The sequence below is a fragment of the Corythoichthys intestinalis genome, chromosome 6 (assembly GCF_030265065.1).
Source record: "Corythoichthys intestinalis isolate RoL2023-P3 chromosome 6, ASM3026506v1, whole genome shotgun sequence".
In the NCBI taxonomy this organism is placed as follows: domain Eukaryota; kingdom Metazoa; phylum Chordata; class Actinopteri; order Syngnathiformes; family Syngnathidae; genus Corythoichthys; species Corythoichthys intestinalis.
In genome coordinates this window covers 49561366-49588222 of record NC_080400.1, presented here as the reverse complement: position 1 = coordinate 49588222, position 26857 = coordinate 49561366, and the positions used below count along the sequence as shown (strand labels likewise).

Sequence of the window (26857 nt, the reverse complement as noted above, 5' to 3'; positions counted from 1 at the left end):
AAAACTTGAAATTGTTTTAGCCATGTTGTAAGTAACAATGAAGGCAAAATGGAGGACAGTTTCCTTCAAAAATAATATTTTATCACAGCTTCCTGGCTTAATTGTAGTCTATAGCTGTACTGTTTTAAGTCCATAAAACCTGTTAAGTTTTTAATGAAGGTTCTGCGTACATAAAATAAAATAAAAAAATTCTCAGTACACAAAAGTTCTGTTCATTCAAATAAAAAAAGTGCTGATTTTTATTCTTGTGGGCAAAGAGCCGATATAAATTGTGTCAATGACTCAGTCATTTTCTTTAAACAAACTAAATAACAAAATCCAATGAGATGGAGGCAAACTGTAATGAATCAGTTTTATTTGTCAAACAGTTGTTCACAAATACAATCCAAATCCAATTTCAAAGCACACTTTCTTGTATGACAATTTACAGTTTGAATGGGAGTTTGTTTTGAACGGCAACTGTATGCTGTTACATTAATGGGTTTATGTGTGTGGTTTCTTTTTTAAAAAAAGAAATGAGACAACTTTACTTTCTAACCATAGCTAAAGTGCTAACATGCTTCTCCAAACACAATAGAAATGGACACGTAAGACAATCGCTAAGTAGCTCAGCGCTCCTTGCTAAATAGAAACGTCTCATCAACAAAGAATAAAAACAATACAAAGGGCTTTATTTACTCACCTCTGACAAAGGCACACTGGATCTAACAACACAAAAGACAATCTAACTCATACACTTCTTAATATTATTGATTCAGCAACCCAAGTGGATCAGTGAACTCTCTCTCTCTTGCTCTAATCACTGGCGCGCGTGTGCACGCATCTTCACAATTCACACAAACAGGGACCCAAACGGGACTGCTCATAGTCGCCGACAAAAATAGGTTATCCAATTCGTTGGCAACTAATTTATTAATCGATTTTAATCGATTTAATAGATTAGTTCAGACATGTTCAAAGTCCGGCCCGGGGGCCTAATGCGGCCCGTGGTCATATTTCTTCAGGCGCCCAGCCTCTGTCATAAAATCAATAACGTCTGGCCCACACACAGACTTAATAAATTGGTCAGCAGCACTGCTACCAGCGCATGATGTAGGTTACACACTAAATGCTGCTCCTCATTTACCCACTAAAAGGCAGCAGCACTCTAAGCAACATTACCCCATGTGACACTTTACTCCTAATTTTCTAAAATGGCGACAATTAACAAAAAAAAGTTGACTTCGATGGCTGACGCTTCAAAGATAGGTGGAAATTGGACTATTTCTACACTAAAATACGCAACAACTGTGTCTGCCTCATTTGCAAAGAGGCAGTCGCTGTTTTTAAAGATCTCATTGTGAGGCGATATTACCAAACAAGACACGCTGACATGTACGACAAGATTACCGGGAAGATCCATAGCAAGAAATTGAAGCAACTTGAGGCTAGTTTAATGTCACAGCAGCAGTATTTCGCAAGAGCCCGAGAGTCGAAAGAGAACGCTACAAAGGCTAGTTGCGAGATTGTTGAAATTATTAATTAAAAATAAAATAAAATAAAGCAAATGTGACACACAGAATGGCTTGCTAAAATTTGCTTAAATATATTGTTCTACGTAAAGGACGTCAGCCAAGGTCGTCCCCCCGCATTTTTACCACACAAAATCTGGCCCCCTTCGCAAAAATTTTGAACACCCCTGGATTAGTTGGTGCAGCCTTACAATCAATTAACACAAATTGATTACTTTTCTCACCAACTTCTTTTAACCATTCAGGATACTCACTTGACCCCAAAATATGGGAGAAAAAGAAGACATTTACGGTACTTAGTATCAGAAAAAAACAGTGAGGAGAAGAAGTATTTGCACTCCGTGTGGTTTTTCAAGTTCACCCACTTAGAAAATAGGTAGAGGTTTGAAATTTCAATCAAAGATGCATTTCCACTTGAAGGGACATAATCTTAAAAATATCCGGAACTCACATTGTATGATTTTTTAACAATTCTTTTGTAAATTACTGGGGTTCATAAGTATTTGTAACCCTGAGAAAATCAGCGATAATATTTAGTGCAGAAGCCTTTGTTTGCAATTACAGAGGTTAGATGCTTTCTGTAGTTCTTCTTCAGGTTTTCACATATGGAAACAGGGCATTTGGCCCATTCCTCCACACAAGTCTTCTCGACATCTATCAGGTTTCGGAGCTGTCTTTGAGAAACACAAAGTTTCAGCTTCATCCGGAGTTTTTCTATTGGATTGTGGTCTGGAGACTGGCTAGGCCACTCCAGAACCTTGATATGATTTTTATGCAGCCACTCTTTGGTCAGCTTGGCTGTTGTGGCTCAAAATCTGATGATACATTTTACTATTCATCATCTGCTTTATACAGTACAGTTGTCCTGTCCCCTTTGCTGAAAAGCAGCCCAAAAGCATAAGGTTTCCACCCCTATACTTCACAGTGGGGATGGTGTTCATGGGATTGTACTCCTCCTTCTTTTTCCTCCACACACGACGAGTAAAGTTTGCGCCAAAAAGTTCTACTTTGGTCTCATCTGACCACATGACTTTCTCCCACGATGCCTCTGCATCATTCAGATGGTCCCTGGCAAACATCAGATGGGCCTTCACATGTACTGGCTTCAAAAGAGGAACCTTCTGAGAAAAGCGTGATTTTAAACCATTGCTCCGTAGTGTTCTACTGACAGTAGCCTATGAAACTGTGTATCTAGCTCTCTTCAGGTCATTGACCAGCTCCTACCGTGTAGTTCTAGGCTGAGCCCTCACTTTTCTCATCATGAGTGACGCCCCACGAGGATAGATTTTACATAGATTTTTCCGAGGTAGATTATCAGTCATGTTTAGCCTTTTCCATTTTCTAATATTAGCTGCATGTTTTGATATATTCTTAGCAAGCTGCTTCCCAATTGTCCCATAGCCTTTTCCAGCTTTGTGGAGCTCAACCATTTTTGTCTGGTGTCTTTTTAAAGCTCTCTGGTCTTGCCCATGGTAGCAGTTGGATTATGACTGACTGTGGGGTGCACAAGTGACAATAAAGAGCTCAAACAGGCGGTGGGTGGGTGGTTACTCATGGGGTGGACTTTTTTTTTTAAGTAGACTGACAACTCTTTGGGTGTCATAGTTATTGCTGGGGTGCAAATACTTATAAACCCCAGTAAATTACAAACGAATTATTGAAAAATCACACAATGGGAGTTCTGTATTTTTATTCATTTTTTAATTATGTCTCTAAAGTGGAAATGCATCTATGATTGAAATTGAAGACCTCTACCTGTTTTCCAAGGGGGTGAACTTGCAAAATCACAAGGGGTGCAAATACTTCTGCTCCTTTGCCTCGTGTAAGCAAGTGTTTAGGTCCACTTGACCACAGTGGGCAAGCGAAAAAATTTAGGGCACTACCCAATTCTAAAACTTATGTATGTATCTGTTGATCAATCAATTCACCAACAAAATACACAGACAGATTTGTGTCTGAGAACACCATGGCTTTCTAAAGTAAAGACATATTACTTAGGGCAGTATTCCTGAAATATATAGAGATTCTCTATGCTATACCTGGCTGCATTTGGGATGTGCAAATAAAAGCCTCTTTCATTTAGACTGAGCCACTACTGATTCGACCTAAACCAAAACACTCAGACTAAGTTTTACGTTTTTCACACACACTTCATGCAAAGCAAGCACGCGTGTACACACACCGCTTATCCATCTTTGCATGCCTTGGCAAGTGGAGCCAGCTGTGCTATGCTGATTCAATAAGTTTATAGGAATGTTAACAACCTTCTCAGGAATGCTGCATTCCCAGGCTGTGAATTCCCAGGCTGTGAATTCCCAGTCATGTAGACACAGAGGTTTCTGACGGAGGATGTCAAGATACCCTGAGTCTCTGACATTACAACCTTGATGTTGTGACATTTTGGTGCAGTGCCAGTGCCAATTTTCTGTTGAAATAGCTGACTAGCAGGCTGCATTGGGTTTTAAACAGTATAAAAACGCTGTAATGAACATATACTTTTAAAATAATTGATTATATGGTTTATTATTTTTTGGGGATTAATTAAAACCTTTAAAATTTCCACCCCACCCAAAAAAAAACTTTATTTTTCAAATTAGCATTGCAGAAAAGTACACATACAGGTTTCTGCATGAATATACACTTTCTCTTTTAATAATAAATAGCTATAAAATCTTCTACATGTTGATAATAAGACTTCATAATAGTAAGACTTGAAACATCAACAAATTATTATTACCATCAGCAAGAAAAACATTCAACTGAATAAATACATTTATATATTTTTAAATTTATTTATTCAGTTGAATGTTTTTCTCAAACCTAAACAAATAAATGCAAATTGTTGTTTGTCTCACTTGGCCCTGTGATTGGCTGGTAACCAAATAAGGGTGTACCTTGCTTACTACCCATAGTTAGCTAAGATAGGCTCCAGTACCCCTGCGACTCTTGTGAGGATAAGCAGAATGGAAGATACAACTTTATGCGTCAATACGTCAATACATTTCTCCATGGGCACCATAAGTTGCATGGAGCACACGTAGCATAACCTAATCCATTGTTGCAATGGCATCAGTAATCTATTGTTTTAGGTCAGTAATGCCTGAATCTTTGATCGATAAACGATATCTTTAACATAGCCTCATAGCTAACACTCCCTGTCTGCATACATCTCTTGCGCCATGCACAAACTGACGGATGTGATAATGGATCCCTTCCAAACTCAATAAACCATGAGACACATTGTACCTTCTCTTGAAGGAAAGCCATTTGTAGGGGTTCACAAACAGGATCCCTGAAACACACAAATGCAATGTGATACAATGACACGCACAACTAGGGGCTGGATATTATTATCATTATTTGTACTGCAAAATATAGTACGACATAAAAACATCAAGGATAACAAACATAGTTTTTGTAAAACTGACAAATTTGTCTTCATCCCTCTGATTTATTGTTTGGACAGTTAGACATCAACAATGCTATCTCTTGTCAGAAAAAAAGATACTTCGAATATTTCTGAACATCCCACTGTAATAAAAGATCTGACTAAAGAAATAATTGAGTTAATGTTCACGTTATACTGCTACAGGAAGTAGGAAGGAATATAATGATATGTTAAGTCACCAACTGACACATTTTTGTTTCAATACTTTCAACATAAAATATGTACAGTTGTACACCAAACCTTTTGGCAAACCACACAAATAAGAATATTGCAATTATCAAGTATGAGATTAGTTGTTTATTTTCTCTCACAGTGCAGGAAATAGCCACTGGCTTAACATAATTCATATCATAGGATGTTCCCTGACTACATAGAAGATTACTTCTCACCTTCCTTTTCCTAGCTCACCTCTTCTCCTCTATTTTTCTCCTTTGCTATGTTCCCAAGAGGGTCAAGTATCTCCTCATTGCACCCCCCAATCATTTCCTCAGTTCCTTCTCCACTGATAACTGAAGCAGCTGTGCTCCAGTGCTTTACCTTCCATGAAGACATATCGGCAGACACCCACAGGAAAGTGCCGAAGTGAAAAGGCCAAAATGTTCCTTTCTGTCGTCCTACCAGCCAACTCACAAGACTGTGGATGTTTGTTTTGCTTCCATCCCACAGATACACTTATCTGTGCCTTTCTTGCATTATACTTTCCGTTTAACCTATTTTTCAGACTATAATTAACACAGAGGTATGAATCGCACCAGCTAAAACAACGCACAACTAAGAAGAAAAATAAAGTCACATCTATTTTTTTTTAACCTGTCCTGTTCATCTGCTTAGACACGGAGAATAGGAATTTGAGGGTCCTGATGGTCTGAACAGTTTTAATGTATCACAAACTGTAGGAGTTTGATATACTTGAGCATTATGTTTAATTTACTAGGATAAAGCAGCGAGCAGGAAGGTGTTTTTGGGGGAAAGAAAGAAAGGAAGCAGACATTAGGGGAGAAGAACGAACAACAACAACAAAAACATTGTTTCGCGCCTATGCTACCTATGAACATTGTGGTGCTATCGTTAGCTAGTTATATTTTACCTGGGTCCATTTTGCTGTAAGTAGGGGGCTGCGAGTGACGTCACCACTCGAAATTAATATATCAAGCATCCCATTTACTGCAAAATGGACCCGAAGTGGTGCTATTCGTTTGTACTACGTTTGGGCTAGGTGTTGGGACACACTTCTGTTATTGAGAGAGTTGGTACGCTCTGTCAGCTGCGGGAGTTAGGATACGGAAAAGTGGCGAGTGACGTCATCATTCGAAATTAATATCTGGCTATCTATGAAACGTTTACAGCACAAATGAAAATTTTTACAGCACAAACAATTGACACATTTTTTAGGATTTTTAACAAAAATTGGGGGCTGATTGACCTTTAAAAGAATAGTAAATATCTCAGAAACGATAGGAGCACGAACAAAACTTTTTACAGTTCAAACAATCACAAACGTAGCACAAACGATTGACATCATTTTTATATAAATATGCTAATAAAATACTTCATGAAGGTCCTGGTATTATGTGAATCAGATGTATTAGTTGATGTCCTAGTCTATGCTACCTGATCGCAAATCCTGACACCGACAGTCTCACTACCTGAGTGTGTCTAATTCCACCTGGTAATGCGTGAACCCACTCAGACGTCTGATAGTCCGGCAGAAAAGTGGAAATGCTACACGGGGGCCACCCAAGGGCCCTGGCACCGCCCTAGCCAATCGTGGGGTGAGCGAACACGGCCCACCCACGACTGCCATCCCTCCCCGGGATCCAGGGCAGTCCCCTGGACCATTCCACACCCCCGTTAACCGGCCCTCAAGGAAGGGATGAGGTGACGCGCCACCACCCCCACAACTTCCCGCCCACCCAGACTCCAACCACCACCGCAACCCCCCAACTGTTTCTTTGCCTGGGAAGTTCTCCTGTTTTTCTGAAAATGCTGTTTTTCTTCCAATCACCTGCTTCACAGTTCTCAAGGCCTCATTACCTTACACAGTTGTCATGCCTGCCTGTGAATATCGTTATTTATTCAGTTCACTTTGTTCTGTAGGCATTGAATTGATCAGAACTGGGCCAGGCAGCAACCTAAAACAGCCCAGTTCTGATTGATTCAATGCCCAGGGAATGTCTTCATCCTTTCTTGAAATCAAATGAAAGCTTTTATGGAATCTAGAATATTTTCATTTAAAGACACAGATGAGGTTTAGATCAAGTGCATCCCGGCAAAAAATAAAATAAAAATTAGTTTAACAATAAAAAAAAACAGAAAACAAAAACAAAAAAACAGAAAACAAACATACATACAAAGGAATTTCATTGTTATGATGTGTAATATGTAAATAATGGCCAATATTTTCCAGAAGTAGACATGAGACCAGGGATGGCCAAACTGGTCTTCAAGGGCTGCTGTGGGTCCTGGTTTTTGTTCCTACCGATCGAGCACAGACGTTTCTGCTAAAACAAGCAGCACCTGACTACAATCAACTGGTTACACTTGTAAGACACCAGATTGGTGCAAAGTTGTCAACCTGTTATGTTGGAAAGAAATTCACCCGCTGCGGCCCAATGTGGAATGTTTGAGGACCCTTGCATTAGACAGACCAGTACTATTTTAGCCAATCAAATGTGGGTATCTCAAATTATCCGGCCTTGTCACTCATTGGTTGTCCATTGTGAATATGTCGTCAACACATGTTTTAATGGACTGTGGAAGTGGAGCAGACTTCGTCCAAGTCTCAGACGGAGAAAGTAAAAGACAAAGACATTGCTAAGGTACACAAACTCTATGTACATTGAAGTCAGTATGCATCTTGTCTAATGCAATCAAACAGAGTTGTTTTTCACAGAAACTGCTGACAGTTAGTTTTGCCTCAAATAATCATGGACTTTTAACTGCCAACAGGCGAGACTCATGAATAGAGATGTCCGATCACGTCATTTTCAAAGTATCGGAATCGGCAAAAAAATATCTGACATGCCTTTTTTTAATATATATACAGGATATTTTTTAATTAAATCGTTTTCTAATTGTATTTAACGTTACAGACATGATATGTTACACTCATCCAGAGTCTTTAGTTTTGGCTTAAGGTAGGGTTATCAAATTTATCCCGATAATGGCGGTAATTAATTTTTTAAAAAAATGTATCACGTTAAAATATTTAACGCAATTAATGCATGACCCACTCACGCATTGTCGCGCTCAATCTGTAATGGCGCCGTTTTACCTATATAGAGAGCTAAAAGGCAGCGTAAAATGAGTGAATTTTGGAAGCCTTTGGAGCCTTTTTTTAGTTGGCTAAAGCCTTACAATCCCTCTCCCTATGATTAGAAATATTGTGGGAAGCAATGTGGGGAAGCAAGGTAGTAATTGATCTTTTTCTTAACACCCTATGTTATTTCCCAACGCAGAGAAGATATATTAATTGGTAGCACTACGCACAGTCATGGTTGCACTTCCCATCATGCATTTGGGCAAGGCTACAGTATCATTTACTGAAAGCTCAACAAATGCACTAGATGGCAATATTTGGTCACAATATACAAAGTCACATTTGTCCTTTAAGAATTACAAGTCTTTCCATCCTAGGATCCCTCTCACAGAAAGAATATGTAAATGCCATCTTGAGGATTTATTGTCATAATAAATAAATACAGTACTTATGTACTGTATGTTGAATGTATATATTCGTCCGAGTTTTATTCATTTTTTTCTTAATGCATTGCCAAAATGGATATGATCGGGAAAAATTATCGGGAATGATTGGAATTGAATCGGGAGCAAAAAACAAAAGCAATCGGATCGGGAAATATCGGGATCAGCAGATACTCAAACTAAAACGATCGGGATCGGATCGGGAGCAAAAAACATGATCGGAACAACCCTACTCATGACCTAATCACCAAACGTTCCAGACACACCTCTTTATCTGTACAGCATATAAGCAACGCCGAGCCATCTGTCTATCATGCATTTCTCTACACAGCTTTTGTTCTGTCATTGAATGCACCCACAAATTTCTGAAATTAAAACTGCAAAGTATTGATCTCTTGTCTCCAGTCTTTACTTTGCAACCCAGCCTAGCCATCTCACCTGAATTGAAAACGAACACGCGCAGGACCTGAAAGAGTGCCTCAAACAACAGTACTGTATATACAGAGTGTGCCGCTATTTCCTTAGCTACATATTACCTGTTTAGTGTATAAGTGTTTAGGTGTTGTACGCTGGTGGCGTGACTGATGTCACATCTATCATAGAATTGATGCGCTCACAAGCTGTGTCATTTTATGTGTTTAAATATAATTTTCACTATTATCATAGTTCTAGGACATTCAATCACGTAGGGCGACATGTTTTATGCGCGCAATGGAAGCTTGGGACGATGATATGGTTTGTCATTGTCACTAGACAGTGTTGTGTCCTACGCGGCGAGACATCGAACACATGCGCACATTGGTTAAAAGCGGCGAGTACTTACTATTCGTGTTTTTATTGAGTCATTTATTACCTTTACATTGCCTCAAAATACTTTTTGCATGTGTTTCTCTCTCATACTTTGAAGCATTGTGTTTTCTTGTGGTAGCTTTAAAGCAGGTTGTTGATCTGTTGACCACATTAGTCATGTAGCGTATTTAAACCACCCTCATTTGATAATATTTTCTTAAGGCATCTTTAGTATGTTCCGTCTTTATACATCTAAACAAAGCAAGCTGAAAGCGCACGATAGTACTTTGGGTGTCAAATTCACCTCCTGTAGAATGTTTCACCGGTGTAGCACATTATGGCAGAACACCGGTTTTGTCTTACTCTCGTCTCGTCTCATCCCGGCTTTCCTGTTCATTTTGCTTTTGCTGTTCATTTTGTGAAATATCGACAGTGTTGTCATGCTCATTAATGTTCCTCTTGGGTTCAAATTGAAAGGGCTGAACAGATTACATGTTTATGTCGCTAGAGTCATATTCTGGAAGCCCAGCAGTGTAACCCAGTGACATCACCGCCCAGTGACGTCGACAACAATGGCGACCTAGTAGTTAAACTAATTTTACAAATTGTATAAAAACGAAAACATCAAGAGGGGTTTTATTAACATTTTTTTTGCTAACTCATGCTAACATTTTATAAAAACTACAAGTCTTTCTATCCGTGGTTCCCATTAAAAGTGACTGTAGAAGCCTCCTTTTGTACAAGGGCTGGTCACAGCTTAGCACAGCAGTTATGCTTATTGACCATTAGATGTCTCCAAACTATGATTCTTGGGATTTGTTATGCGAGCAGATCGTTTGCATGTATTTAATTAAATGAACAATAAATGCTTGAAAAATTCCATAGCCATAATATGTTAAGTCCACGACCAGATACTATATATTCATTTCAATTCAATACACTTATACGGTAGCGGTTTGATATACGTATCGCATTTTTGGAACTGGACAATATCGGGATATGGATTATCGGTTAAAAAGGCATTATCAGAAAACTAATGATTTGCATATTCTTCTTATTACTATTATTAGATTCTTTGAGCAACCATTTTTCACATGAAGGTAATTTATCCTGCGTCTTGTCTGGCCCTCTAAAGTTTGATTGTTATGAACTGTTAACAATTAGTGAAAGAGCGCGTGCAAAACAATATAGTGGATGTTAGGATGAATGAGTGGAAGACGGACGGCCTTGTGATGTGTACAATGAAGAAACCAATCAAATAGAACGTGGGGAAAGTCATGAAAGAAAGAGGAGGCAACAACGGAGAAACACATGGAAAGTTGAAACAAAAGGGAGGACTCTGTAAATCTTTGCGATGATTTATAGATGCACGCCTGGCTTTCAAACACTTGGAGGATTGCACATGTGTGCTGGTGGCTGATGGATTTAGAGTATCAATTTTAGCGAGAACTTGTCATGAAAGCTGCCGTCCACCGACTTTGTGGTTTGACTCACACAAACTCCTCCAGCATAAGTGACTTTCTTTTCAACCCTTAATCTTTTTGCTTTTTCCAACCTATGATTTTCAACTTCCGATTTACACTCACTCTTGGAATGACTTGCAGACAATAGCTGCAAAACCATTCTTCTTTTCCTATCAGCTTGTCCTATTAAGGGTTGCCACAGAGTGTCATTCTTTTTCATGTTGGACCAATATATTCACGATCTCGCCTACATATGTGTCCAAACCATCGAAGTCTACTCTCTCTAATTTTGTTTCCAAAACATCTCACTTTGGCTGTTCCTCTGAAAAAATCATATTTGATTTTATCCAACCTGCCCTCTGAAAGAGAGAACCTCGGTATCTTCATTTCCACCACCCCAGCTCAGCTTTCTGTCTTCATTTCTCTCTAATCTTTATCTTATGGCTTCAATCTAGCAGAGACCCTTCTTTCATGTAAAACACCTGACTTCCTCCACTGAGTCCAGCCTGTTGCAAACCTTTTTTCCCACCTCTTTACCACACTTACAGTTACTCTGGACTTCTGACCCCAAGTATTTAAAGTCCTCCATCTTTGTTATTTCTTCTCCCTTTCATTTGCCTTCTCCACTCCTCTTATTTATACAGATATTCCCAATTTGAATTTATAACTTCATCTATGTTTCTTTTGTTTTGGTTATGTTTGAGGAAACATGGGTAAAACCCACACAGGCACGGGTGGAACATGCACATTCCAGATAGGAATTTAGGATTGAACACTTAATCTCAGAACTGTGAGGCGTCGTGCAAACCAGTAGGCCACTGTGCTGCTAAAACGATATATTCAACATCAAAATAAAGAGTCAGAAGAAAGTGGACCTCAATTACTCAGTTTACAGTTTGATATTCAAGTAGTAATCTATGGATGTGTGATGAATATGGTCCAGGCTTGGGGGGTAGTAGCTTTGGCTCACTTGATCTTTGGATCTGTCTTCATGGCTTTTCCATCAAAGCTCCAGGGCATAATTACTTCACAGGGCCTTGGAAGATTGTTGAAGAGGCAAACAACCCTTTCATTAATTATGAGACGTTACATTTGGCCTTGACTTTTGCTGTACAACTTTCAAATCATAGATACGCAAACTAATGACTTGTAATTAATGTTCCCTCTAATTTTTCATCTGTTTTAGCAGACACACAAGCTCCCTGAGCACACTGAGGATCACTGTGAGCAACATCTGATGTGTAGGCTGTGGCCACATACCAGTATCACACATGTTCAAAACAATAAGGACACTCAAGATTCCTATTCTGTTTCTAAGCAGCTATACAGGACAAGTTTAAAAAAAAAAAAACGGTATATATACATATTATATACATATTAGGGCTGTCAAACGGTTAAAATTTTTAATCGAGTTAATCACAGCTTAAAAATTAATTAATCGTAATTAATCGCAATTCAAACCATCTCTAAAACATGCCATATTTTTCTGTAAATTATTGTTGGAATGGAAATATAGAAAGACACAAGACGGATATATACATGCAACATACTGTACATAAGTACTGTATTTGTTTATTGTAACAATAAATCCACAAATGGCATTATTAACATTCTTTCTGTTAAAGTGATACACGGATAGAAAGACTTGTAGTTCTTAAAAGATAAATGTTATAGTTACAAGTTATAGTAATTTTATATTAAAACCCCTCTTCATGTTTTCGTTTTAATAAAATTTGTAAAATTTTCAATCAAAAGTAGAGTTAATATAATAATAATAATAATAATAAGAATAAAAATAACAGTAATAAAAATAGAGTGACCAAAGTCTGACTAAGTTTTACGTGTATTTTGCATAGCTATTTTGATATGGAATGCCAGTTCATTTTGCATTGTTGTTTAACTGTGTGAGAATAGGGCCTCATTACTATAGACTGAAGGGCTTTTCTTTTTGTGAACATTTTTTTTTTTTTTTTTGGGAGAGATAGGAATATTATTTTTGTTGTGCTTTCACTAAAGGATACTTATGTTTGCTGTGAAAGAGTTGCCGAAGCTTATGCCAATAAACGGCGCGGTCCAAAGAACGCCTGTGTCCACTCGCCTTTACTTTATAACATATATCTGTACATATCTTACGCAAAATACAACAAGAGACACATAATTGCCGCTAAAAGAAAGAAAACTTACCGAAATATGTGTGGAGCACAAATAGCAATTTGCATTGCATTGTGAATACAGCATAAACGTCTCACAACTACTAATTCTCCCACGTTTAGAAGAAATAACATGAGTATGGAATGGCGCTGCCCCCAAGCGGCCGGTGGCATTCTCTTCACTCTTAATGTCCATAAACGGCCTCATTGTAATGTGTTTGATGCAATGTGCGAGCAGGTCATTCAGTGCATGCGTTAATTGCGTCAAATATTTTAACGTGATTAAATAAAAATATTAATCAACGCCCGTTAATGCGATGATTTTGACAGCCCTAATATATATATATGTATGTATATGAATGTATATATTTATTTATTTATTTACCGGCCACTTTATTAGGTACACCTGTCCAACTGCTCGCTAACACTTAATTTCTAATCAGCCAATCACATGGCGGCAACTCAGTGCATTTAGGCATGTAGACATGGTTTAAGACAATCTCCTGCAGTTCAAACCGAGCATCAGTATGGGGAAGAAAGGTAATTTGAGTGACTTGGGTGGTGAGTGGCATGGTTGTTGGTGGCAAAAGGGCTGGTCTGAGTATTTCAGAAACTGCTGTTCTCCTGGGATTTTCACGCATAACCATCTCTAGGGTTTACAGAGAATGGTCCGAAAAAGAAAAAATATCCAGTGAGCGGCAGTTCTGTGGGCGGAAATGCCTTGTTGATGCCAGAGGTCAGAGGAGAATGGCCGGACTGGTTCGAGCTAATATAAAGGCAACAGTGACTCAAATAACCACCCGTTACAACCAAGGTAGGCAGAAGAGCATCTCTGAACGCACAGCACATCGAACTTTGAGGCAGATGGGCTACAGCAGCAGAAGACCACGCCCGGTGCCACTCCTTTCAGCTAAGAACAGGAAACTGAGGCTTCAATTTGCACAAGCTCATCGAAATTCGACAATAGAAGATTGGAAAAATGTTGCCTGGTCTGATGAGTCTCGATTTCTGCTGCGACATTCGGATGGTAGGGTCAGAATTTGGCGTCAACAACATAAAAGCCTGGATCAGTCCTGCCCTGTGTCAACAGTTCAGGCTGGTGGTGGTGGTGTAATGGTGTGGGGAATATTTTCTTGGCACTCTTTGGGCCCCCTTGGTACCAATTGAGCATCGTTGGACCATGACCATGTCCATCCCTTTATGACCACAATGTACCCAACTTCTGATGGCTACTTTCAGCAGGATAATGCGCCATTTCATAAAGCTAGAATCATCTCAAACTGGTTTCTTGAACATGACAATGAGTTCACTGTACTCAAATGGCCTCCATAGTCACCAGATCTCAATCCAATAGAGCATCTTTGGGATGTGGTGGAATGGGAGATTCGCATCATGGATGTGCAGCCGACAAATCTGCACCAACTGTGTGATGCCATCATGTCAATATGGATCAAACTCTCTGAGGAATGCTTCCAGCACCTTGTTGAATCTATGCCACGAAGAATTGAGGCCGTTATGAAAGGCAAAAGGGGGTCCAACCCATTACTAGCATGGTGTACCTAATAAAGTGGCCGGTGAGTGTATATGTGTGTGCGTGTGTATGTATTTGGGATCATTGTCATGCTGAAAGACCCAGCCACGTCTCATCTTTAATGGCCTTGCTGATGGAAGGAGATTTTCACTCAAAATCTCTTGATACATGGGCCCATTCATTCTTTCCTTTACACAGATCAGTCGTCCTGGTCCCTTTGCAGAAAAACAGCCCCCAAGCATGATGTTTCCAGCCCCATGCTTCACAGTGGGTATGGTGTTTTTCGGATACAATTCAGTATTCTTTCTCCTCCAAACACGAGAACCTGTGTTTCTATCAAAAAGTTCTATTTTGGTTTTATCTGACCATAACAAATTCTTCCAGTCCTCTTCTGGATCATTCAAATGCTCTCTAGCTAACCGCAGACGGACCTGTACTTTCTTCAGCAGGGGGACATGTCTGACAATGCAGGATTTGAGTCCCTGGCGCCGCATTGTGTTACTGATCGTAGCCTTTGTTACTATGGTCCCAGCTCTCTGTAGGTCATTCACTAGGTCCGCCCCGTTTGGTTTTAGGATCACCGTTTTTGTTATCATTTTGACGCCACAAGGTGAGATGTTGCATGGAGGCCCAGATCGAGGGAGATTATCAGTGGTCTTGTATGTCTTTCATTTTCTAATAATTGCTCCCACAGTTGATTTCTTTACCTATTGCACATTCAGTCTTCCCAGCCTGGTGCAGGTCTACAATTTTGTCTCTGGGTGTCCTACGACAGCTCTTTGGTCTTGGCCATAGTGGAGTTTGGAGTGTGACTGACTGAAGTTGTGGGCAGGTGTCTTTTATACCGATAATGAGTTAAAACAGGTGCCATTAATAGAGGTAACGAGTGGAGCCGCGTTAGACCTCGTTAGACCTTGTTAGAAGAAGTTAGACCTCTTTGACAGCCAGAAATCCTGCTTGTTTGTAGGTGACCAAATACTTATTTTCCACTCTAATTTGGAAATAAATTATTTAAAAATCAAACAATGTTTCTGTTTTTTTCCCCCATTCTATATCCCATGTTGACAATTACAGGCCTCTCTAATCTTTTCAAGTAGGAGAACTTGCACAATTGTTGGTTGACTAAATACTTTTTACCTTACTGTGTGTATGTATGTATATATATATATATATATATATATATATATATATATATATATATATATATATATATATATATATATATATATATATATATATTACGGCTGTCAAAATTATCGCGTTAACGCGCGGTAATTGATTTTTTTAATTAATCGCGTTAAAATATTTGACGCAATTAACGCACATGTCCCGCTCAGACAGTATTCTGCCATTTGGTAAGGTTTACAGCAAGGCTTTTTGTGCTGTTTAACAGCGAACTCTTGTGGTCGCTTTGCGACATGGTTTATTGTTGTCTTGCCAGTCCAATATGGCTGCAGGACGTCTCGGGCTGATGCCTACGTTGTAATGTTGTGCTTATATGATCCTTGGACAAGATTTGTCCGTAAGTATGGTTGTTGTAAATAATGCACATATTATGTTAGTAAGGGAAATGTTATATTTTTTGTATGAGACGCTTTTTGTTTATGTTTTGTGAACCTGTATAGCGTGCTAAGCTAACGTTGTTGCTAATGCAATGCTTGTGTACTTTTTTTTTTTGTAGTTTTACTACGGTCTAAAGAGGACAATGGTTTGAGGCCATTTTATTAATAAATCAGATGAAAAAGAAAGAAGTCTGATCATTATGGCGTCGTTCACTAGCTGTCTAGCTTTGGAAAAAGTAGACTCTTCGGAGTGAGGACAGCATAGACAGATTTAAATGACAGTAGAGTGAAATGCCTACTACAGTCCTTGAGTACTGTATGTTGAATGTATATATCCATCTTGTGTCTTATCTTTCCATTCCAACAATTTATTTTACAGAATATATATATAATTTACAGAAAAATATGGCATATTTTATAAATGGTTAGAATTGCGATTAATTGCGATTAATTACGATTAATTAATTTTTAAGCTGTAATTAACTCGATTAAAAATTTTAATCGTTTGACAGCCCTAATATATATATATATATATACACTAGTACTTTAGCTTAATGAGTGTAGTATCGCTCCCTGTTCATTTCGCCAAGATAAGGGGTTAACATTTGCGTCTCTTAACTCCACAGCACTGCTGTTATTAAGCTAACCAGCATGGCGTGTTTGGGCAGGGCACATATGCACAACACCATCACTGCCATGATTGGCCGTGTAGCATAAGTGATGTGAACTGTATAATATTATTGGGTCAACACCTGTTCCTCATTGAGTTATGTTGCAAAAATGGTACAGAAAACAATTTTGTTAGTTTAATTAACTAGATTATATCAGTTCTAAAATTAGATATTAATTAAAACTGTAATGCTTTCAAAAATTGGCAGCGGAATGTTGCTTCAGTAAGTCAGCCTTGGAGTCTAGGTCATTCACCTCACAACTAAATACAATCATGGTGTAGTAACCCACCAATAAGAGCGCCGCGTTGGCATATCTAACGCACAAATAGGAGCGTTGCGTTGCCGTATCGAACGCACCAATAGTAGTGTCGCGCTGACACATCACTGCGGCGTCGACAGTAGTCCTAGTGACGCTACAATACGTTTGTTTAATTTTATTTTTTGCGTTGCATAGATTTTCTTGTACGCTGAGTATGTGTAAGCAGTGCACGATAGAGCACGCGCACAGCTTAGAGGGAGCATTGCTTGTAATCCATACATGGTTCTAAAACCTTCAGTTTCTCCCTTTAAGATTTTTTTGCATATATTTACCTGGAAAGTAGTGTAGTAGTATCTGCCAAAGTCATAATTTAAAGCAATTGGCTCAATTACTTTGTTTTAATTCAATCCGGTGCGGGAGACAGTCATGAAATATATTACCGTCATCATGTGTTTTCATGAGATTTCTGTTAGGTACTTCTTTGTCCTTAGGCTAGAAGAACCACACACCCAGAGACTGGCAAATTGTTATGCATGATTTCTTGAGGGATCCCATTCATTTTAAACCATAATGAAGAAAATGGGTTTTCCCTGGCATTGGCAGAATAAACATAATCTGTGAAAGCAAGAACGCTTGTTATCAAAAAAGCAGACGTGTCAGATGTCTGCTCTCTTTCATACTGTACATGCTGTCAATCTGACCTTCAGTAGAAGTGTTTCCTTAACATTGACATTTACTGTTTTTTAATTAGGATAACTTCTTGAGATGTATCATCTCATTTTGAACCTGTTACCAAACATGCAATACATTATTTGTTATTGAAGGGAGAACACAGACGGGCAGGTTTATGCCAGATGTCTATTCACTATATACAGTTTCATAGTAAATTAGAGTAAAATTGCATGTGTCGTCTTTAAAATCTTCATGTCATCTGTAGCTATGTGTCAAATATAATAAAATTTGTAAAGAGAGAAGGACTCCCAGTTCCACTATAAACACAGACGGCAGCGAAAACTATTTGAGTATTTGGCTCGTCAACGGCTCCTCCTCTGTGTATTTTTATAAAGCCATAAAGAGTAGTGTAGCAAAAGGGCACAAGTGAGCCATTATTGCTGGGCTTTTCTCAGTCTGGCTCAGTTCCCATCAAGAACTGTCTGAAGAACTTCACAACTTATCCATCTCAATCTTCTCAGTCTGTTGAGGTCGCGGTATGCTATGTTTTGATTTCTTAAAGGTTATTTCTGTGGGAGCTGTTTCTGCCAAGCCGAGCAAAATATATTTCCTCTTTGAATACGAGCATAGACAGCCTTCAATTTGTTAGCACTGCTAAGGAAAAGATTAGAAGAATGGATTTGCATATTCTAAATTAATCCCTATTAAATTGACTTATTTACTGTATGTTTTCAATATTCAAAACAGCTTATGTTCACTTGCAGCATTTTTATTGTGTGTGTCAAGCCTCCAAGCTGTATGTGGATACATCTGGTTGAAAAATTGTTTTGCTGTCACCCTGAAAATGGTCAGTCTTTTTCATAAAATGTAACGTTCTTTCATGCAGGTGACGTACCTGGGCAAGGTTACTATTTCTGGGACCAACTTCACATCTGGCTGCACAGAATCAGCGGTGGTCGGTCTGGTGGAACATCGCGCCCTCGCTCAGCAGCAGGGCACGTGCCCTCCTGGTAGCTCTCTACTGGAGATTCGTCCCTTCCAGGTACGTCTTCACCATCTGGATGGGCACAGTGAGGCCTCGGTAACCATGGACACCTACCAAGTGGCGCGGATCGCATATTGCACAGCCGATCACAGCGTCCGACCCAACGTGTTTGCCTGGATCTACCGGGAGATCAACGACGACCTGACTTTCCAGATGGACTGCCACGCCGTAGAATGTGAGAGCAAGCTGGAGGCCAAGAAGCTAGCACACTCAATGATGGAGGCTTTTCGCAAGACTTTCCATAGCATGCGCTGCGATGGGCGCATCCATAAGAGTGGCTCTTCAGATGAGTTTGCTGAGGATTCATCTACTCCAGAAGATTCAACCCCAGACGATGGCTGAACTGATGCTAATCCAAACTCCTGATCCCCATTCTTACAAAACAAGGGGTGAAGGGAAGGACGGACAGATTAGCTGCTCTCTCTCATTCTCCCCTTTCACTATCACTCGGACAATTAGCAGACGCTAAGAATCAACTCATTTGGTATAAAGATTTATAGCCCAATGAAAGAAGTCCCCTTTGGGTATTTGTGGGGGAAGTCACCCTGAAGATATTGTCCAGATAATTACATTCCCATTTTCTACAAGTGTCAGTCCTTCACCCAACAAAGGCACATGACTGTGGTTGTTCAAAGCTTTTCTATCAATGGAGCCACAAACTACAATGCCCTATCTTCAGACCCCATCTCAAGAAAACCCATTATTACTTTGTAGGGACCTCACACAAAAAGGCCTCAGAATATTTTTGGTTGCCATCGAGAGTTTATAAGACTATCTTGCATTCTCACATAATGGCTACAATGGCTTCATCTTTGATAAAAGCAAACAAGGGTACACCAGAGTGTTGCCATATCATATTCATGGTACCTTCTTCTGCTTCCCCAAACTACAGGTTTTTGCTTATATGGTACTTAGGTATGTCAGTACATGTAAGACATCCATAGAAATCTAGGTAGATGTTTCACATGTTTTGACTGATACCTCGAGCTTGTTTGTGACATGTTAATCATTCATGTCTGATTTTTCTTTCAAACATACCAAAATTCAGGCTTAACAGTGCCTGTCAGATTATGTGCCTCAATTTCATCTACAATTGTTTTGTCCTGGACCTGATTAATATGTGTGTTTGAATGTGTGTACCATCTTATCTCTGTGATTAGAGATGATTGTCTACACTACACAAGTGCTTGTAGCCGTCGTAAACTAGGAAAAGGGTAGATGCAAGAGTAGAGGTAAACGGATACTGTAAGAACAGTTTTGAGGTGAAGACGAATTGTGGCCTTGTATGAGTGTTATCATGCAACCAAGGAGCCATGAGAGGTAAAAGCTCAGATCTCCTGGCCTCTGAATGTCTGAAGAGTCCAAAAGGCTTCGTGACACCATCTCCAGTCACCCCTTCAATCTCCTCGTGCCATTACTGACAGCTTAATGGGAGCAACATCAGACAGTGAGCCTTTTTAAAACTATCCATTTGAGGTACTGAGCGGCATCAGAGTTCTCCGCCACTCGTCTTAATCTAACAGGACTGTAATCAACAGAATATTGGTGGATTGGGTGAACTCCAACAGAATGATAACAGTGTTGCTACATGTGAAAATTAGCCTGGAAATGGTTGGGTAAATAAAGGCAAACTTGCACACACTCAGTTATACATAAAATTCAACATACTGTTTAATGTACATGCACATTGCATTGGGCTCCTACGTAATAAGCTTATGTAAATAAAATGTATGTATCACTTTCCAAATATTAAAGCATAAATGTTGATATTTTAAATAAAAAAAGATGAGAAATATCGTACGATAAAGAAACAGTGTTATAAAAAGTCTACTGTGAATCGTAAGGGGAGAGCCTGATAAAAGTGGTTTGTGCGTGTGTGTTTGTCAGTGTAAAATGAGATTGAATGGTTGGAAGAAATGTGTGTTGATTCAAGAGGGAGAAGACTAGATTCGTCATGTCTGTCTGAAAGCTCCGACTTGCTTTAAATGTTTGACAAATGTTACCTAAATGTTTTCTATACAGTGTCTGCAAAGATGAAAAAACAACAACAAAAAGTTGCATATAAAGCATTTACAAAGACCTGTCGTCTTATGGTTTTCTGTCCCCCTTCGCAACCACACATCTGTCTGCCTTTATTCATCGTTTTTAACTCTTTTTGATGTTAAGTAGATTAGTGGATTCCTCGTTGTGGTGTGGAGTGGGACATCAAATTATGTTCCCTTTGAGAAGCAGCCAAGTTGGATATACAACATCAAGTCACACACATGTTGCATTATCTGGTCCAAATTAATTTTAAATATGTTTGTGTAAAGCTGTGTGGAGTGTTTGTATTACTTCTCCTTCATACACAACCACAACGTATTTTGACCACCATTCTGTCTCCAGTCTTTTTTTTTTGTTTTTTTAGTAGCGTAAAGTTCTTGTCATCCCGTTGTGTGGATTCGCAATTCTGGCATCGCAAGGACCTGCGATAATTTATTATTAATATTTTCTGAACACGCAAACTTGTTTTTTTTACTGCTTCATGCTCGTACTTCGCTACAGCCTCTCACCCCTCCTCCTACTAAGCACTGCAAACAGACTGTTTTTCTTGGTCGCCAGGGCAGCTTGCATTTGGGAAGTTTACAATGATTGACAGGTTTGTAGCTTTGAGATTTGTTTTTCAAATGTAAAGTGCGTTATAATTAAAATGTATTATTATTATTATTAGCCAGAGAAGTCTCGGTAGCTCTACGATCAAAAGCACAAAGGTGTTAATCAAAGGTGTTAATCATCATTAAGCTTGTTACACACTAATGGTAGCCCAGACTGAATGTGCTGTGGCAACTCATTCATTGTGTAATTGAGAGGCTGTTTTTGGCAGCGTAAGCGTCAAATCGTGAGTGAATTTATATTCAGCTGATTTTGCGGATTCATTCATTTATTTTTCGCATCATGCCAGCCAAACGGCTGCAGAAAATTCTTGCTGTACGAGGGACAAGCGTGTGCCTTTTTGGGGTTTCAAAAGGTTCCCATTCACCGGTGGATATTGGCCAAAACAAGCCCTACTACTGTGAGACCATGGGACCTTACGAGGGAGTGAGTAAACATCGTGTTTTGTATTATGTCAAATACTGGGATCATTTTAATATGTAGGTGGCTGGCATTTTGTGGCTGACATGCTCCTTGTCCCCTCGGCCGACGACTGGCGGCTTGTCGCACATAACCCGCCGGGAGAGCACTGTACTCGGCTTATTGCCCTCCTCATGTGCCCGGTGTTCTGTCAAATTTTCCAACCGATCAGAAATTACAACTTTGTGTTAAAAATAGCTGCAAATACAGCGATTAAAAAGTAAACACTACAAACTTTCTTTAAATAAAGGACTACTTACGTTTGATCATGGATGGGCATGTAAAAAGCTCTCCTCATACACATATTGTCATGTTAGCTGCATAACAACTGCAGCCGCCCCCCTATGAGTCTCTCGCTGTTTACGACTTCGCCGCGTAGTAAAGCATTATTTTGCCATATTCGTGTTAACCAGTGGCGGCTACACGCTCCTCTGACGTCGGCCGGTTTGTCCGGCGGTCATTGTCCAGCTGCTTCCTCCCAAACGAGCCCTCTGCCCTCAGCAGGGGAACGACGACCTCTAACTTGTTCGCCGCCGGGTGGGTTGCCGATCGGCAAAGACAATTGACAACACAGTCGTCATGTGAAATAATCCGGGCTAGTTATGTGTGATTTTCCGCTTCGAAGACTTTGAATCATCACTCGGTTCGGGTTAGCATGTCGGCTAGCTGTCACGCCTCTTGGTTTGTTTACATTCTCCAAAGCCGGGGAAGGGAAATGACATCAGCCCGATTAAGTGGCATAAAATATCGTTCGGGAGGTGCGACAGTAAAGGTGAAGTCGACAGTTTTGACCATTATGGAGTAATTTTGCCATGTCGTCCTGAATAAATGCCTTTCTATCATTTCATATTCCATTTAACACAAGGTTTATTTGTCATGACCATGCCATTTATTTAGCTATTTGGGAAAAATACTTGGATAAAAAGATGTTCCTGTAAAAATAATTGGTGTAGAGAGACAGAAACAATGACATTTTGCGGCTCTCTTCGTTGCGTTTTCCTCGTTCTGAATAATTCCCCCACAATGGACTGAATAGTAAAACCGATGAGCCCATTCTCCTGCTGACGTCATCCGCCTTTTGGGGACGCTAGAGCCCTATAATGGTAGGCTAACAGGCAGATTAAAAGACTAACTTCTCGTCATCTGCGCTTTGCTAAATTGTTGTATATAGTCGAATCGTCTCAAAATATGATTCTAATTCACATAATAATGCTATTTAAGACTTTTTTTCTCCTGGGTTCGCACTTTAAAGCACCGTAAAAAATGAAGTATTTAAGCGCTGCCCTCAACATGACTCGAAAGCGGGGATTTGAACCTTTCTCCCAGTTTTTATTTGACACCGATTGACCACGTAAAACCGGAGATATGATCCTTTTAATTTATAAATTGAAGGAACTCTTCACTACTCAAACTCTGAAGTTTTTTCTCTACCAGAGGGGCAGTCATGCTCTATGGACAAATAATGCTTCTCTTATGTAGTTTTTTTTCTTTCATCAGAATTCAGTGATTTTTTTGTTTGTATTTCTTTGGTTCAATGTGGTTATGTAATAGGTTATTGTAGGGTATCATTATAACAATAGTCCATATAGATAATTAAGGCTCAGAAAAAAATACCATTGTTTAAAAAAAGAAAATCTAACAAAAATGTTACTCACAATGTTACTCATTACTTGAGTATTCTTTTAACCAAATACTTTTTACTTGTACTTGAGTAAATTTTTTGGACGACTACTTTTACTTGAGTAATATTATTTTTGAAGTAACGCTACTCTTACATGAGTGAAATTTTTGACTACTCTACCCACCTCTGATTCAGGGCCGGCCCAGCCTATACGCAGACTATGCTGCTGTTTTGGGCCCCTGACCACTAGGGGGCCCCCAATCTGGCAATTGTTTAATTTATATTCTATTTTGTTTTCTACAGTTTGCTGTATTTGACTTTTGTGAGTTTTGATACTTGATTACAAGCTTAAAAAATAAAAGTTCTTCCTTAACTTCTTTCTTTCCTCTTTTAGAAAAAGGTTTGGCGCTATCTACTGTAAGTACTGACAATCATTTAGGGTGAGGTTTGAAGTATGCAGTGCAACAAAATCTGATTAATATACAAAATATGGACGTCTGGGTTGGATTGCATGTATGGGTTTCACAGTACACTGTGACGAAATGGCGGGCCAAAAATATGGGCCCCTTTGCATTATTTTGCTTAGGGCCCCCAAATGGCCTGGGCCAGCCCTGCTCTGATTGTATTCTTACTTGATCATACTATGATTAAATGCGAATTGTTACTGTACTTTACTGGTTCATTTCTGCATGACAGTGTCAAGCAAATATGTTTTTACTGCCACATGCAGGATAATCTGCGTATTGCCTTGTTGACCAAAACAAACACTGAACAAAGATGGCACTTGGCTCCTCAGGGTTACATGTGGCCTCTTCTTGGCCCGTTTCAGAAAAATCCTAGAACCGCCACTGACTGTAAATTTTTTTCAACTCTTAATCCTGTCACATTTACCATAAACACTATCGAAGCGCGATCTTGTCTGTTCATGTAGAATGATTTACCTTGCAAACAATGTAGTTGACTGTTGATTTGATAGTCTCTCTTTAATGGATTCATGCTGCTCTTTCAGCCCAATGATTACCTTATTTGTTTTTTTCCAATCGTCCAAATACTTACAGATGTACTCTGCATAAAATAGTTGTAATTCCATAAATGGCATATTTTTTGAGAAAGCTCTTCAACTTAACCTGACTTTACATTTCAAATCTATTGTGGCGTTGTGTACGGGGCAAAAAAGTTCTCATTGTCCAAATACCTTTGGGCCTGACTGTATATAAGAACCATATGTTTGCGAATGAATGCAATGTGATGTGCTGGAGGGAAATTTATTCTTACCGTGTTCATCTGTGACCAGATTTGAGCCCCTCGTGGCATTACGCAAATCTTTTGGTGGTCTTAGTGGCTATACTAGCTCATTAACCTCATGGGTAGTCCCCCATTATGTTTTAGGTTTAAATCTGTCAGTTGAGTCATTGCTATGAGCTTTTACTCATTCCTTCCATTTCAGCATTTCATCGTGTTGTTGTTGTTGTGCGTCATGTTCTTGTCTGTGACAGCCTGCTTTTTCAAAGCGGCCACATCCATAACTAAATAACAGGCTGCTTCCTGTCTTTATGGCTGGCCATCATTTTGCAGCTAAAGAGCAGCAGTAGCAGAGAATTTGGAGGCAAAATGGATGCTAGAGTGATCATATTCGTCAAAGGAAAACACTGCCTCCTTCTGGCCATCTGTGCAAACTATTCTGTTACACGGGTCAAGAAAAAAATGTGTTTCATATGCATGCAAATACCTGTTCGTACGTAATTTCGGAGTGTTGAATCCAAATCCACACTTTTTTATCTTTCTGTAAACTGTAGTTTGTTGTTTATTTCTTTATTTATTCATTTTGCAATGTTAAATCGCTAAACGATATTTTTTTTTTGCAAAGTTTGGCTTTGTGGTCACGACTTTGAAATTCTCTTTTCAACTTTTCTTTACTGTTGTACTTTCTAAAGCTTAAAAATATACAGGGCGTTCCAAAATGTTTGACCCCATTTCGTAGGCCAATAATTTTGACAATTTTCGTTGGAATGACCTCAAATTTTCATAGCTTTTGTAAAAACGTTTCAAGTTTTTTTTCAGGTTAAGAAATGCCGTTCACAGCTCTAACTCAGTCACCAAAGACAGTGCAGCGTGCCTTCTTCACAAATTTTGCAAAGAAGGCACCAAATACAAACCAAATTAGGACTTGGCACCAAAAATTTTAAGAAATTTCAGCGAGTTTGGCACGAGCTCGAATACCGATTCAACATGTGCAGTCACAGTCGGCGCTCATATTGAACATTTATGAAAATCTGTCATAGAAGCAACAAATCTTTGTACTTTCCTTTGTAAATTTAACCAATAAAACCTATGACCTTCAACATAAAGTGTATTTAGTTTCATTAAGAACCGTCAAGTAGTTTCCGAGATAGGGGCATTTAAAACGCGGTCAACCATATACAGTATATGTATATATTTTTATGTATATATACAGTGTATCACAAAAGTGAGTACACCCTTCGCATTTCTGCAGATATTTAAGTATATCTTTTCATGGGACAACACTGACAAAATGACACTTTGACAGATTGAAAAGTAGTCTGTGTGCAGTTTATATAACAGAGTCAATTGATTTTCCCTCCAAAATAACTCAAAATATAACCATTAATATCTAAACCCCTGGCAACAAGAGTGAGTACACCCCTTAGAAACTACGTACATCCATATCTGTCCAAATTGAGTACTGCTTGTCATTTTCCCTCCAAAATGTCATGTGACCCATTACAGGAGTGCTGTCAGCATTGCTGCATGGATTGAAGACGTGGGGGGTCAGCCTGTTAGTGCTCAGACCATACGCCGCACTGTACATCAAATTGGTGTGCATAGCTGTCACCCCAGGAGGAAGCCTTTTCTGAAGACTGTACACGGTCAGTGTTGTCCCATGAAAAGATATACGTAAATATCTGCAGAAATGCGAAGGTTGTACTAACTTTTGTGATACACAGTATGTATATGTATATATCTATATATATATATAATGTATATATATGTGTGTGTAAATTTTCCTCCTTATTTTATTATAGTATTTATAGTTTGACTTGAAACATGAAGAAATGACACTAAGCAAATACTTTCTGCATCACTAAAATCGACGTAAAATTGAAAATTTTGAAACCCTAACTCTATTAATACTAATTTACTAATTACTAATTTTATTAAAACCAAACTTTCATTTTTAGTGGCACTTTTTCATTCAGTTTAAACCCAAACAACACAAATAAAATGATTACATACCAGCAACAGATTTTTTTTTTTCTTTTTGTATCATGGTGTTATTTAAAAACACTAAAATATGTACTAG

The 26857-nt window shown here is 39.0% G+C and overlaps 1 protein-coding gene across 1 annotated transcript in view; it reads left to right on the top strand.

Annotated features, from left to right (window-relative positions):
* pid1 (phosphotyrosine interaction domain containing 1) overlaps positions 1 to 25844 on the top strand; it is a 70726-nt gene extending 44882 nt beyond the window's left edge. The window contains exon 3 of the mRNA XM_057839915.1: positions 18645 to 25844. Coding sequence (XP_057695898.1) covers positions 18645 to 19145 — 501 coding nt within the window. The 3' untranslated portion in view covers positions 19146 to 25844. The remainder of the gene's footprint in view (positions 1 to 18644) is intronic.
* Positions 25845 to 26857: the final 1013 nt, after the last annotated feature.